This window comes from Monodelphis domestica, chromosome 5 (assembly GCF_027887165.1).
Source record: "Monodelphis domestica isolate mMonDom1 chromosome 5, mMonDom1.pri, whole genome shotgun sequence".
Taxonomy (NCBI): Eukaryota; Metazoa; Chordata; class Mammalia; order Didelphimorphia; family Didelphidae; genus Monodelphis; species Monodelphis domestica.
The window spans coordinates 36261980-36277772 of NC_077231.1; the positions used below are offsets into that span (position 1 = coordinate 36261980).

The following is a 15793-nucleotide window of genomic DNA, read 5'->3' on the forward strand; positions in this document are numbered from 1 at the left end:
CAGCTTAAGTAACTCGCATAGTCTAAGATCAAATTTGAACCCAAGTCTTCCTGTCTCTGGGCTTGGTGCTATACCCACTGTGCTACCTAGCTGCCCAGGCTTTTTTTTATTCTTATGTGCAATCCTTTTTTTTTTCATGATCCACATTGCCTCCTGCAAATATGATCTAAGAGGAATCATGTATTAACTAGATTAATTTATCTTGTAGTTGAGCAATCTCTGAGATATGGGGATGGAAAATAAGGAGGGAATCCGTGTGTTTGAGGGGAGGGTTAGAAATGGCTTAGAATGGGGGGGGGGGGGAATCAGTGTATGGGTCTATGATATCAGCAAGACAGTCCCAGCAGAATTCACTTTTTTTAAAACCTTTGCATTCAAAACCTTCTTGGAATCCATACTGGGTTTTGGTTTCAAGGCAACAGAGCACTAAGGACTAGGCAGTGAGGGTTAAGTGACTTGCCCAGGGTCAGTCAGCTAGGATTGAAACTCTGGACCTGGCTCTCAATCCACTAACCCACTTAGCCGCCCCACTGCTGACAGAATTTGGTTAAAGGACACCGAAGCTGGAGCCAAAAGATCAACCTCATAACACAAGAGGTAACCCTTCCCAGTATAGGCTCTGACTATAATAGCTCTTTCTCCTTTTGCTCCTCTAGTTCCTGGCATTTGATACCCAACTGCTGATGGGAAATCGTCGCTATTCCTTGAGTCCAGAGGAATATATTTTTGGAGCCCTCAATATTTACCTGGATATCGTCTACATCTTCTCCTTCTTTCTGCAGCTTTTTGGCACCAACCGGGAGTGAAAAGGCTTCCCCATTCTCCAACTCCAAGAAATGCAACCTTTTGTCCCCCTGTAACTTCCCCTGCTTTTACCGAGCCCCTAAGATAGAGAACTAAACCTCCTCCTAGCCTAGCCCTCTGCCAGCTATACTCCTTCTACATCATCCTTGGAGTTTTTTTCTGTAGCTTGTGTATATTCAAGGAATTCTGGAAGGACTGGAGTCACTCAGTTTCCTGCTTCCCTGCCCCTCAGGACTCTCGTTCCCATTTCCAAATGTGAGATTGTAAATCCAGTGTATTTTGTATCCTGCCCTTTAGTTTAGGGGTGTAACGGGCCAAAGGAAATAGCAGACAAGAGTTTAGGAACTTAGATGTCAATAGAGGGAGCCACGGGTGAGCTGAATCCTGAACTCCCATCCACACCTTCCCAGAAACTGTGTGACTTGGGAGAAAGCCACTTTCCTCCCTCCTTTCTGCCCTCATCCCTACTTTTCCTTTGTTCCCTGGATCAAACACTGAAGCGTTTTATGGAAGAGGAAGAGCTGGCATAGGAGTTACGCAGCCTCCCAAGGTTCACACCCTGAAGATACGCAGAGACAGCATGGTAGAGTATTTGGGGTCACAGGACAGGGGTTTGATGCTGCTCAGTACACGTATGGCCTTGGACAAGTCCCTCGGGCTCCCAAAGCCTTCATTTCCCATTCGAAAGTCCCTTCTGATGCTAAATCTTGTCTAGGATATTATTAGATTTGGGGGAAGAGAATGAGGGATGCTGTTTCCAGAATGGCCCTTCATCATATAAGTGGGAGCTTCAGTTACACCCACAATTCCAATGCCAATGCAGTGCTTAAAAGAGTCTGAGTGGAGTCGAGCTTCTCGGGGTGGCAGGACAGGGAGTCATGAGCCCTGCTCCCTGTCCTGTCAAAGGTCTGCTTCGAGGCTTCTGGTAGGGAGCTAGGGAATAGGGGTACCCAGCTGAGACCTATATCAGTAGGAGGTCCCAGCCTCAAGGAGGAACCAGAAATGCCCAATCAAAGGGGATGGTGGAGGGATGCTGAGCAGTCCTTGGTGTACCCTGTGGGGCAGAGTTGCCTAAAAGGATTGGGCATCATTTCCCTTAGAAATCCCCAAGTCGTCTTCCTAAGACTCTAGGGACTGGAGAGGGCTTTGGGACTGATGAGCAGCCCCACGTCGGGATGGTTCCTGGACCCTAGAAGAGAAGGAATGCTCCCCTCTGCTGAGGAATAGAGAAGAGCCTTTTTTGAGATTTACTGGTTCAGGTGGAATACAGAATAGCTTCTTCACTATGCCCTATAGAGGAACCCCTCTTCCCCCCCCCCAATCCAGGGGTGGCCACTCTCTGCCCTCCATTTCCCCTAAGTGCCTCCCTAGCTTGTTGCCTTGCCAATCCGTGAACCCAGGTCTTAAATGCCCAGGCCAGAGCCTATCTCTACATACTCCAAAGAGAAGACACTTCTCACTCGTCCCAGCGCCCATGCTCTCCCCTCTTCAGTCCAGGTCACCCCAGCCTCCCCTGAGGGGTCAAGTGTGCTCCCTCTCCTCTTTATCGTCCCATCTCCCCAGTTTGGAAACTGGCCAGCCCAGGGCTAATTCGGCCCGGCCCCTGATAAGAACTGGGTCCATGTCATGAGGCTGGGGCCCCTCCTCGCCTGGGCGGTCGGCTGGGATGGCTGGGCAGGAGCAAGTGCGTCAGCTACCTGGCCCCTGGCAGTGTAGCCTGCACATGGGAGGGGACATGGGAGTGAGGCCTGGGGGAGTGGGGGATGGAGAGGAAAGGAGCTGGCTGCTTATTCATGCTGCGGTGGCTCCGGTACCCGTGGAAAAGTACTGGGTGAAGTGTTGAAGCCCCTCACGGGGCCATCAGCCTTCCTTCTTCCCGCCTTCCCTTCCAGCTTCCTTTTTGCATGCTGACTCTGCATGGCATGCCTGGTGCATGCACAGGGGCTTCCCTGGACTTTGTAGCCTGGCCAAGGTTTTCCATCTGGGAAGAAAGTGGGATGCCGTCAATTCCCCGACTGCCCCTCGGTACTTCCATCTGACATGGCCCCAAAGGACCAAAACCTTCATCATGACTCAGATCCTGGGATGGAGCTAGAATTAGGGGGAATTAGCAGAACTGGAACCAGTGTGGGGTGATGGGGGATCTCCAAGTGGTTCAAATTTCAAGGCCCCTCAAAGCACTTACCCTTCAGTGGAGGAGACACAGCAGAGCTCAGCGCCCAAGGAGCAAGAATGGTTAAGCCAGAAAGCTCCCCGAAGGGGTCTCCTTCCTAGGCACCCCGGCTGAGCTTTCCCCTACTATCCCATCCATAGCAGAGAGACCTTGTGGGCTCCTAGTTTCATTCCCACCTCCCAAGGAATTGAATTTATTGTAAGAAGCCGACCTGTGGATGCTTTTAATCCTGCTTGCTCCGGGTACACGTTTTACAAAATAGGATCCAGGTACAAAAAATGGCTATTTAGGGCTCTGGGAATGTAGCCCAGGGAACCTGTGTTCCCTGCTCTGGAACACTGGCCAAGTCCAGGCTCTTTCTTCCCACTGAGAGTTCTCCCAGCCTGATCTGCCTGAAGGTGGATTCCATCCTGGTTGCGGATGAATCATCTCCATGTTTTGTACCTCTGTTTCCCCATCAGGTGAAAAGGAGTAGGGTGGTGGGGACAAGGACGAAATTTGGGGTCTAGAAATAGTGGATAAGTCAGATTGACTTTTTAGCTCCTGCTAGTATGGAGCATCCCTTGCTTTCTTGGTCATCACATCCCTATTCTTGACCCCACAATCTCATTTTTGGTAACTACCTTCAATCTCCAAGCCATGAGCCTCCTTTAACATCCCCTCCATCTCCAGTCTGCTTGGGGTCCTCAGCATTGTGCTTTGAGCCTCCTGACTGGTCCTCCTTACCCCTCTAGTGTCTAATTTCCTTCTCTTCTGAAATCTTTGCTGCTTCCCAGACTCAACTTGCCCAATTATTAATCTAGGGGAAATGGAGCAAAAGATTTTTCCAGGATTGAGGATCTTCTTTGTGTTGGTCGAGCTAAAACCATTCTACCATGAGCCAGGTTCCTTTGAGTGTCTAAAATTTTGAATGATCTCAGCCTTTCAAGAAAAGAAACTGAGTCCCAAGGAAGGGTCAAGTTCACAGGAGGAGAGGGAAAGAAAGCAGAAAACCCATCTCCCAGGTTTCTTCTCCTCCAGAGCTGGTGGGTTCACAGAAATTGTGAAAGATAAACCCCAGAAACACCTGGATGAGCCTTTTAAGGAGGAAAGGTGAGGTTGTAGGAATGCAGGATTACAAGAAATCAAAGCTGGGCAGGTGCCACAGGCTGGAGAGGGAAAAGGGCCAACCCTCCCTCCTTTGTCCCTCACATTTTTTGTTGGGGGTGAAAAATAGAGCTAGGGACAGGGCACTTTATTAAAAGACCAAGGAGTATCTGGGAACTTGGCCCAGGCAAGAGTCCAGCCCAACCGGGGTGGGGAGTGGGGGGACACTATTTCCAGAGGGGAAAGGGAGCTCAGAGTCTCTGGTGTCACTCCCACCAAAATCCTCTGCATTCATGACTGTCCAATCCTGCTGACTAAAGGCTAAAAATACAGCAGGGCTTGATTTCTTCAGGACCACGCAGGTCAGACCCTAGGAATCCTGTTTCCTTGATTAGTTTCCTCCCCCTTCCCCTCCCCCATCTCCTCCTACTGGTAGAGACACATTGTCTCTGCTTCACTCTCCCCAATGCCCACCTGAAAAAGTCATCAGCAACGCAGGTTTCTCACTAGTTGGGTTTGGGCACCTTTGTGTGCACTTTGCTGCCCCCCTGTGGCACTGTAGGGTAACAGGGAAAGATGCTGGCAGAGAAAGGAGTGTTAGGACAGACGTTAAGGACCAGGATCAGGAATAAAGGTGAATTGGCCACAAATCTTCCCCCAGCTTGAATCTATTGGTTTCTCTGTTGCCTGAATTCTCCCAGTGTCGACCCTGTGACTAACCCTGGTTCCCTTCATTTGCCTAAACTTCCCTTAGGCTGTTAAAGCCCCTGAGGCAAGAATAAAAGCAATTATGATCCCAAAAACCTTTAGTTGATTGATTTGTGATTCTGTCTGTCTCCAAACTCAGCTGGTATATCTGTGTGTGTTTAGGGGGTCAGGGAGGGAGACTGAATTCACTTGGCTTCACAACAATGCTAATTCAATCTATTATTATTATTCTTTTCAGCTATTATTTCTAATTCTCTAGATCCATTTTTATTTATCATTATTACTTTTAGCTATTGCTACTAATTCTTTAGCTCTATTATTTATGATTATTATAATTTTCAGCTATAATTACTAATTCTCTCAGAGTATTAAAACTGGTATTAAATCTCCCAATCCCCATTCATGAGAAAGAGAAAAAGGACTCTATATCTCTACTGCAGGACTCTGGACTAATCATGGAATTCAATCATCCCTCAGAAGAGTGATGTCTCCATCACTTCCAAATATATTTGGGTCCCAAGTTCTGCAGTAATAATAATAATTACATTTTACATGTTATAGTCTTATTTGATTGAAGCAAACCAGTGGGTCAGGTAATGCAAGTAGCAAAGGTCTCATTTTGCAAATGAAACGACTGAGTTTTGTAAATGTTGAAAAGACTTGTCAGCTAACTGGTTAGTGCCAGAGCCAATGTTTTATGACTTATGATTCCAATCTGGGTGGTTTTTCCACTATAGCTCAGCTGCCTAGGAAAGTGTTAGACAGAAGAGAAAGCCTGGTCTGTCTCTACTCCTTTTCAGGTAAAGAAAGGGGAAAAGATTGGAGGGCAGTCAGCAATATTTATTAGGTACCTACTGTACCTCCTATAGAGGAAATTCAAAGAAAAAAGGAAACACCATCCATGCATACATAAAGCATGAGAACACAAAGAAACCTATTGCCAAGTACAAATTCATATGGTCTGAATTGAGTCTAATACCCTGAAAAATATAGATTCATGGAGTGTCCAGAGTGAAAAGGACATTTAATGTTTGTTTGTTTGTTTGTTTTTTGAGGGAAGAGATGTACATGGATAGGACATGCCAAATTGTACTACCTTGGGCTTGTTTAGTCCCTATTTCCAACTACAATCTGAAATGTCTATAAATACGTAGTAATCACACACACTGAGCAATTTAGTAATTGTTCAATATATATCAGAGGTAAAACTTGAACCTAAGTCCTGTTAGAAGAGTTCCACTTATAGGAAAATGAAATCAAGTCAAAAATTATTTGTTATGGGGCAGTTAGGTAGCATTTCAGGAAAAGACCAGAGAAAGGTCAGGTTCACCGGTTAAGAGGGAAAGAATACAGAGACTACCTCCTCCAGGGGGAAAAGCACAGGAGCCTTTGGATAGAAATCCAGACCTGGAGTCAAGAGGTCCTGGGTTCAAATATGACCTGAGACACTTCCTGGCTGAGTGACCCTGGGCAAGTCACTTAACCCCTTTGCCTAGCCCTTTCTGTCTTAGAATTAATTCTAAAAAAGAAAATGTTGTTACATATCTGTAAAAGTGCCTATTCTGTGCTAACTACTAGGCCAAAAAAAAAATGGTCCCTGCCTTCTAGGATCCTGAAATCTGGGGGTGACAACATACAAATTGTGTTTATATATTACTGTGTACAAACAAGACATATACAAGATTGAAGATGATTCCAGAGGGAAAGCTCTACCATATGAGGCAATGCATATTTTGGCAAGCTACCTCATTTTTGTGTCAATCGTACCCGTTCCCACTCCTGACTCACTCCCATGACCCTTTTTTTTCTGTTCTCCACGTCCATATATTTGCTGAAGAAAGCATCAAGCCATACTCACTGAGCTCAAAACAAATTTTTGCTATCTAACTTCTAATTAACTAGACTCTTGCTGCTACTTGGCAATCCTTTTATCACTTGATTTTTTTCATATCCACACCTGCTATTTAAAGCTGTTTACCATCTTCAAGCCCTCACTCCACTCTTTTGTTGTTGTTGTTTTCCTTTATTCGTGGAAGATAAACTCACTCCTTTCGTTTTTAAGTTTTATTGATGACTATTTAAAATATCACAATTATTTCCAAATGTGCCCTGCCTTCCCACAAACTAGTGGGGAGTTTTCATCTGTAACAAAGGCAAAAAAAGGACAAGCCCACAGTTAAGCAAAAACAATCAACACACTGATAGCATCTTATAACACATGCGGCATTCTACACCATATTCCACCACCTTTTCAATGAAAGAAAAAAGGTACATCTTCTCGACTTTGCACCAGGGCCCAGATGGCTTTTGGTTTAATTTGACCATTTTTTTGGTGTATGTTGTAATCGTACATATTGTTTCATGATTCTTCTTACTCACAATAAATCCATACAAGTCTCATCTTTTTTCTCCAAATTCCTCATATCTGTAAATTCTTACAGAACAATAGTATTATATTATATTCCCATATCACAAAAATTGTTTAGTCATTCGCCAGTTGATGAGCAGCCACTTTCCTTCCAGAACATTGCTACCAACAACAACAAAAAAATTGGGGGGGGGGGGCAGCTGGATAGCTCAGTGGATTGAGAGCCAGGTCTAGAGATGGGAGGTCCTAGGTTCAAATCTGGCCTCAGACACTTCCTAGCTGTGTGACCCTGGGCAAGTCACTTGACCCCCATTGCCTAGCCCTTACCACTCTTCTGCCTTGGAGCCAATACACAGTACTGACTCCAGGACAGAAGGTAAGTGTTTAAAAAAAAAAATTGATATGGGGCAACTAGGTGGTTCAGAGGATTGAGAGCCAGACCAAGAAAAAGGAAGGCCTGGGCTCAAATACAATCCCCTGGGCAATTCACTGAACACATTGCCTAGTCCTAACCACTCTTCTGCCTTGGAACCAATGCCCAGTATTAATTTTAATGGTAAGGGTTGGGTTTTTTTAATTAAAGTATTTTCTTTTTGTCTGTCTTTGATCTCCTGGGTCTATATACCCATCAGTGAAATCTTTAAATCAAAAGTTTTGGCCATTTTAGTCACTTTTCCCGCATAATTCCCAATTTTTCCCCAGAATTTTTGGAATAGTTTGTAGCTCTACCTGTCTTCCTTTGGGATGACTTTTCTACCTTTTGACATCTTTACCAATTTGCTGGATCTGAAGCAAAAGCTCAAAGTTATTTTGATTTGAATTTCTCTTAATATTAGTGATTTGGAACAGTCTTTCCCATGGTTTGAATCATTTTCAATTCTTTCAAAAACTATCATTCCTATCATTTGAGCACTTACCCATCAGGGCATTAGTCAACAAGTATTTATAGAGTCCTATTATATTCCAGCCATTGTACTAAGCAATGGGGATATAAATGTCAGAGGCAGTGCCCCAGTAAGACGACAGCAATATGGAGTGTCAACTGCAGAGACAATAGAACAATAGAACTTGGGGAAGCAAATATAGTTAAACCAGAACAAGTATTTCAGGGTATAAGATATCCCCAAGTACAGCAGACATGCTTCACTGGTCTTAGGGCAAACAAAGTGTTCCAAGTGTGATCCATTGCTGGATATGGTTACGCCAATGGATCAGAGATTTCCAACCTACAAGGAAGAATTGAACTTGGGAAAACTCAAATCAGTCTCACCCCAGGATGACTTACCTGTATGTGGGCTACTGAAACCAAGATGGCGCCCAAGCTCAAGGGCCAGCAACTCTAGAGAATCTGCTGAAAGAAGGAACAAGCAGACTAGACTATTTACTTGGGAGAAGCAATCAGGTGAGGAAGTTTCTGTCTCATTGGTGACCTGGATGAACATAAGAGTGATGTGTGCACCTAGAGGCTGAATCCTTGAAGAGAAGGAAACAGATGAGACCAGATTTGGAGCTTCCTTCCCTACCTCCATCCCAAAAGTGAACTTGACCACAATGCTATTTCCATGTGGCTTCCTTCCACCTGGTGTTGTTGGACCCCACACAGAAGTGACAGCAAAGACTGGAAATGTGACTTGCACTATTTTCCTGAACAGTGAATCCTCAAGATGGACTTGGCCCCTGCCTGGGAGCAATTCACAATATCTGCCTCATAAATTCTAGACCTCTCCAAGAGAGGTCACAAGGAAAATTCCTCCTCTCTCTGTTGGAAGAATTTAGAAAAAAACATCTAAAGGACTGCTAATTAACAGTATTAGCTCTGAGTCTTGCTACCTGTGTGCATTATCTATAATAGCCTTTTTGGCCCAAAATCTTTCACATCCTTTCCTACAACAGGGAAGTTGGGTCCAAGTGGTCGGGGGCAGGGGGGGGGGAGCTTTGGGGGTGGCTATCATTTCCTAAGGAGTTTGATTAAGTCCTGAGAACATTCTTTCCTTCAGGTAAGTCTGGAGGACTAAGTAAGAGGAATAGTTTTCTTTCTTAATATTTTCAGTTTAACTAAAAAAGAAGTTTTAATATGCATCCTCATTTGTCACTCCTAGGATTCACTCAGGGCAGGGAAGCTTCTGCTCTCCTCTCTTTTCTAGAGAGAGTCAGAGCTGTCTTAAAAAAAAAAAAAAAACCTTTAATTACCTTGATTCTAAGACAGAACAGCAAAGGCTAGACAGTCAGGGTTAAGTGTCCAGGATCATACAACCAGGAAGTGTCTGAGGTCAAGTTTGAACCCAGGTCCTCCTGATTGGTACCCTATCCACTGTGCTTTCTAGCTGCCCCTAATCAGAGATCAGTGGAGTGATACTAGCCTCCTGGCTAGTCTACAAACACGACACTTCTCTAGAGCATTTTCTTTTCTTCTTTTTAAACCTTTACCTTCTGCCTCAGCATCAATACTAAGTATTGGCAGAAGAGTAATAAGAGCTCTGACATCGCCAGGATCACACAAGCTGTATTGATGCTGAGACAGAAGGTAAAGGTTTAAAAATAAACAAATAAATAATCTAAAAATGCTTATCGATTAATGTTAGCCATGTCAACCTAGGACTTATTCAGCTCTACCCTCCTCCTCCTAATAATAATAATTCATCGTTTATATGGATCTTTAAAGTTTCCAAAACCCTTTGCTCCTCACAATATTTAGGACAAGAGATATCATCCGACATTTATAGATGTGGAAAGTAAGGCTCAGATGACTTAATTGTATTGCCCACAGGAAGAGTCCAAACCATGGCTCTATAGCTAGTAAGCCCTCTAGTATTAGATGCCGACTCTGAATGCCCCCCATCATTCCTTCTATTAAATTACTCATTATTTTTCAGGAAGGGTCACCCTTCCTGACATTCCTGAACATCCAAAATCTGTGCAAAGATTTGCTACTGTGAAAACTTGAATTTGGGTGCTGAATCCACCCCATGAAGCTCTATGTTATTTCAGCCAAATCTACGTGAGTCCATCCACCCACTGCACATACGTACTTACATACAGTTGTCTGCACAATAGCCTGAACTCAAATCCAACCAAACATGAGACCAGTGCCCTCGGGAGGATGGGTATCAGATGGGAATGAAGGTGGAAGGAGTAGCTGGGCTGGATTAAGTGAATATAGACGATATCCCTGCTGGAAGAGCCACAGCTGTGCGAGAACTAAAACCTTCAATATTCAAGGTCTTTGAAGAACGAGGAGAGAGCAGAGGTATGTGGGGAGGTCTCTGACCTTTTTGACACCCCAAAAAGTATCTGGGAAAACATTATGAACTACTGCTTACTCTCTGATCTCTACAAATTCTTTAAATAAGTCTACGTGCAAATTGAAGGCATCCTCAAATGAAAGTTTTAGTGCAGAACAATCAGGCTGACACCAAGGATGATATTTAGTGCTTTTACTAAATTTTTTCACATTTTCCTGAAAGATGTAGAGAATATAAGATCTCGTTGTGTTTACTCTGTAAATTATGAAAAAGCATCCAGAGGGAATACCCTTTTTCAAGGTCCTTTTTTATTTTTAAAACTTTATCTTCTGTCTTAGAATGAATGCTAAATATTGGTTCCAAGGCAGAAGAGTGGTAAGAGCTAGGCAACGGGTGTTAAGTGACCTACCCAGAGTCACACAGCTAGAAGTGTCTGAGTCCAGATTTGAACCCAGGTTGTCCCATCTCTAGGTCTGGCTCTCAATCCACTGAGCTACCCAGCTGCCCCAACCTGTGACTTTTGAAGTAAAAAAGCAAGTCATTGAGAATCAGAGGCTCTCATTTAAAGCACTGAGTAGAAGGCAAAAGGTTGCAACAAAGGAGAAACCCCTTTTGTTGTGAAGAATAGAAAGAGACAGATGGGAGATTTGCAAGGGTCTGTGTGTGACTTTGCAGAGCCCGGCACATGCACAGAACTCTGTGGACCCCATTCTGGAATGGGAGGACCACTTAAAAGGTGACACTCGGGGACCATTGGGGTCCCTTGATTATGGGACATGGAGGGGAGCAGAGGGTTCCTTCCTGTGACCATTTTTTACCTGACTGAAGGAGGTGGCTGAACAAATCTTGAAGGTTCCTGTGAGCAAGAAACCTCTGTGCTCCTGGGAGTCAGGGCATCTTTTCCCATGCTGACAATTTCTCGGGGGTGGGGGGGCTTCGAAGACCCAGCAATAGTATCCTAAAGACAAATCTGACCCCCTTGGCTCAGGCCTCTGGCCTCTAGCTGTCTTTACCTGACAGATTGTCTGCTGTTTCTATTCATTAGTGGGACAGCTAGTCAGGATTTAGGTAGCTAGATTTTCTTTAGGTAGTGGGATAGAGTCGTTAGATTAGCCCCAACTTTGTTGGGGACTAAAGAGACCTTCGCAGGTCAGACTGATGGGGTGGAGAAAGATATTGTTAGACTTAGGGACACCTTCACCCTGGCCCATCCCGTGTTTGAGAAATAAATCCAGTTACTGTTTATAACATTGAGAAAGCAGTCAAATTGCTGGTGTAGCCTAACATCTGGTCAACTATAATTTGTGTTCAGCACTGGTCCAAACCTCTAAACCAAACCTAGTTAGATCAAACTCATTTGTTTTGGTTGTTCATTTGTGTCTGACTCTTCATGAATCCATTTGGGGTTTTCTCAACAAAGATAATTGGAGCAGTTTGCCATTTCTTTTTCCAGCTCAGCTTACAGAAGAGGAAACTAAGGCATACAGGGTTAGGTGATTTGCTCAGGGTCATATAGCTGGTAAGTGCTTGAGGCTGGATTCGGACTCAGGTCTTTCTGATTCCAGTTTGTCCCTCTAGACACCCTAGCCCAGAGAAACTCAAGATGTGAAAACATAGCAGGGGAAAGATGGGGAGTGGGGAGAGGAAAAAAGGGAGAAGGGTAGAGACACAGAGAGGAGGGGGTGGAGGGGAGAGAGACGGAGAGAGAAAGAAAAAGAAAATGAGAAGGAGGAGAAAGGGGAGAGAGAAAGGAAGAGAGAGGAAGAGGAAGAAGGAGAGAGGGAGAGGGAGAGGGAGAGAAAAGAGAGAGAAGGAGAAAAGGAGGGAGGGAGTAAGGGAAGAGAAGCAGGAGACAGAAAAGGAGGAGAAGGAGAGGAAAAGAGGAAGAAGAAGAGAAAGGACAGACATAGATAGACAGAGATTTCAGTAAACAAGAATTTCTGCAGTTTTCAGTTCCAATATTGACCATTGGCCTTTAGCACCACCCAGAGGTAGAAAAAGGTTAAGATTTTCAGAAGGGCTTCTTTAACATCCCTGGCATAAGGAAAAGATGAGAGGGTTTGGGAATTCCTAGGGCATCCTGGTAAGCTGTCCTCAAGAAACATCCCGAATTGTGTTGCTGTGAGCTCCATTCTGATCAGGCAGCAAGGGAATGAGTAAGTGATTGATCCAGCCTTTGTACCTCTGAGAGATGGAATGAGCTAAGCTAAAGGAGAATGGCTATTCACATTAAGAGCTAACATTCTGTTCCAGCAGAGAAGTTCTTCAGTCATAGAGAGCTATTCAATAAGCCCATCTGAATCAGACTCAAGCACCATGCATCATTGATCAGGTAGTGAGCGGAGACGCACTTCTGTGTGATGCAGATCTTGCATGGGCCGATAATGTTGGTGCGTGTAATCTAGAGTCATGAGAGATCCTAATCACACAGGTCTACCTCACCACAGCTACTGTGTTAGTAGAAGAACATGATCTGGGTTTATTTGCATTGTGGTGTATTTTATTGTTTATGCATTTGCTTTAATCTGTCTCTTGTTTAACTCGTGTTTGAGATCTAGGTCATTACTGTGAATGGCTGGTTAGGTAAACATCACACTGAAGATGTATTGCCTTGTAATCTGCTCATACAGATAAAACACATTGGAGGAGGGCTCAAGAGCTGGGGAATGAATAGGGAAAGGGTATTTTTCCACAGCAGAGAGTTGGTGGTGGATCTCTAAGAATGGACATCTGCGAATGTGAGATCTGACTAAAGGAATGAATCAAACCCAAAGAAAGAGTGATGGTATCTGGCAACCTCTGTATGAGGAATGAGACCCCAAGTGGCAAGAAACACTGTGGAGTTCTTTGTCCCCCACTTTCTCTGTAGATCCCATTGTAATCTATCTTATTGCATTTTTGGAGCACCAGAGGAGGCCGTTCCATATGCCTTGTGATACTCCCCAAAGTTGTGTACTACTTGTGAACAAACTTCAAGATGAAGGGATTTTCTCTGGAAACACTGACATGCATTTGGAAGAAACTACAGAGCTTGCCCATCACTATGTATGTCTGTGGCAATAGAAATGGACAAAGAGTTGTTATAGTAGGACATAATTCCAGGAAGTGGAGGGCCTTTGGAAAATTACAAAACGTTTTTAATGATTCCGAGCTTCCTATGAAGACAAATCCTGTCTTTTAAATACCAGCTTTCTAAAAAATAATAATAATAAAATAAATACCAGCTTTCTAAAAGTGGTCCTCAATGGCAGAAAGACAAAGAATGTAACAATACCTGAAGAATTAAAAATTTATTATTCTATAGATAACATGGAATGCTAGTGTAAAAGGGAATTCTTTGTTCAAGTTTATACTTGTGAAAGGGAAACCTTTCTTTGCCTAGTTGGAGCTAACACTTTGGTTAACCAAACTTAAGTACCTCCTAGATTGTGAAGACAGGATTAACTCTCCTTTGTCTACCTTTTGATTGAATCAACACAAGCTTGAACTAGGTGGAGGAGCTCACAAACCACTTAGTGAATTCACATCCTACTTGGTGATAGGTGAGAAGCCAGCAAGATACTTGTAAGAGCTCCATCCCTTTTTTTAACTCAATCAGTCAGAAACTTGTTCTTTTAAGAATTCACACCCTCAGAAACTCAATCACTCAGTAACTTGTAAGAGTTCACATCCTCAGAACTGTGAACCCCCTGGGCAGTGCTAGACAATTTTGGAAACTGTGATTGGCCCCTGTGAAGAGGGGCAGAGACAAGGAGTCACCATAAAAGCAAGCCCTGAATTCAGTCTGGGGAGATGGTCTTAGAGAACATTGTCTGAAGAGATTGTCTTCTGGAGATAGTCTTCTAATTGGGAGAGTCTTCGAGGGAGCTTGCTGGGCACTGCAGCTTGGATCATGGGCTTGGAGCTCAGCTTCAACTTAGACTCTGACTCCTGGACTATTCGTTGGGTGAGTGAAAGGCTGACTACTTTCCTAGTTCCCTAAGAGACTAGATACCATCTTGGAGAAGGTCCTGTGGTTACTCACCACCAGCCTTCCTGGTTGAGAGCTTTTAGGGTGCTATTCTCCTCACATTTCTTTATTATTCTCTCTCTATTTGAAAATATTTGTAAATAAATTTTCTGACTCAAGATATAAGTATTGGCAACCACATAATTTCATAAAATTATTGTCCAGCCATTTAATTTAACCCTTACAATAGTGAGTGTGAATAGGCTGTAATACATAACTAATGAGGAAGAACAGGAATAAAAGCAGTCTAGGAAGAGATTGCCCATCATCCAATGAGGGCAAGAAATGAATCGTGGACTGCCAGAAAGCTCCACTGGTACATTAGAAATGCCAACATATATATAATACGTAATTCTATATATACTTTATTGTATTAATATAGAACATATAATTTGTATCCGAATATATAATTTGTATATATAATTTTATATTGTATACTTTGTATCTTGTATATATAACATATTTTTAAACCATTATCTTCCATCTAAGAATCAATACTGTATATTAGTTTCAAGGCAGAAGAACAGAAAGGGCTAGGCAATGGGGGTTAAATGACTTGCCCAGGGTCACCCAGCTGGGAAGTGTCTGGGATCCATTTGAACCCAGGACCTCCTGTCTCTAGGTCTGGCTCTCAATCCAATGAGACACCTAGATGCCCCCAAAATGCCAGTAAATATTAAAGACTTCTGGAACATTGGACAGACCCTCTGTGGTGAAGGACATATGGCAAGTGTGTGGAATGATCTCAACACTTTTTGGGAACTATGTCAACCATGAGCCTCAAATTCCTCAACTGTAAAATGGGGATAAAAATCACATCCACCCACAAAGTGGCTATGAGGACTCTTGGGGATAATAATGCAAATATCAAAGCACTATATAAATGCCAGCTATTGTTATTCTATTCGTATTATAATTACAAAATATATTATACATATTATATATTATTGCCCCGAATTCTCAGGTCAGTAGCAGCCTGCATTGCTGGGATCCCCAAACTTATGAGCCCCTAAATCCATTTAAGCATTCCTCCTGGAAGAACCAGGGCTCCTGCGCTATTGGTCTCCTCTTTCGGGCTATGCACCGAAGCTCCGATGAGGCTGAGGCACCCGGATTAAAGTCAAGCGTGTCAGGGACCTTCCTTCCAGAAATAATGGGCCGGGAGAGACGCGCACTAGTACTACTCATTCATTGATTCTATTCCTGTTAGTAATGTGCAAGCAAGCAGATTGTAGGCTTTGGGCAGGGGTCACTAATATTTGAATTAAGGAGAAACGCAGACCCAGACTATACCACTGTGTTTCCATTACGTAATCTCTCCGGTTTGGGAGGAAGGGCGCATGCGCAAAGGCACAAGCCCGTGCGTGCCGCAGCCCAGAACCAAAGTGCCCGGGCTTGATAAT

General features: G+C 43.7%; 1 protein-coding gene across 1 annotated transcript in view; it reads left to right on the forward strand.

Moving 5' to 3' along the window:
- FAIM2 (Fas apoptotic inhibitory molecule 2) overlaps nucleotides 1-4866 on the forward strand; it is a 61750-nt gene extending 56884 nt beyond the window's left edge. Inside the window, exon 12 of the mRNA XM_007502908.3 lies at nucleotides 657-4866. Coding sequence (XP_007502970.1) covers nucleotides 657-806 — 150 coding nt within the window. The 3' untranslated portion in view covers nucleotides 807-4866. The remainder of the gene's footprint in view (nucleotides 1-656) is intronic.
- Nucleotides 4867-15793: the final 10927 nt, after the last annotated feature.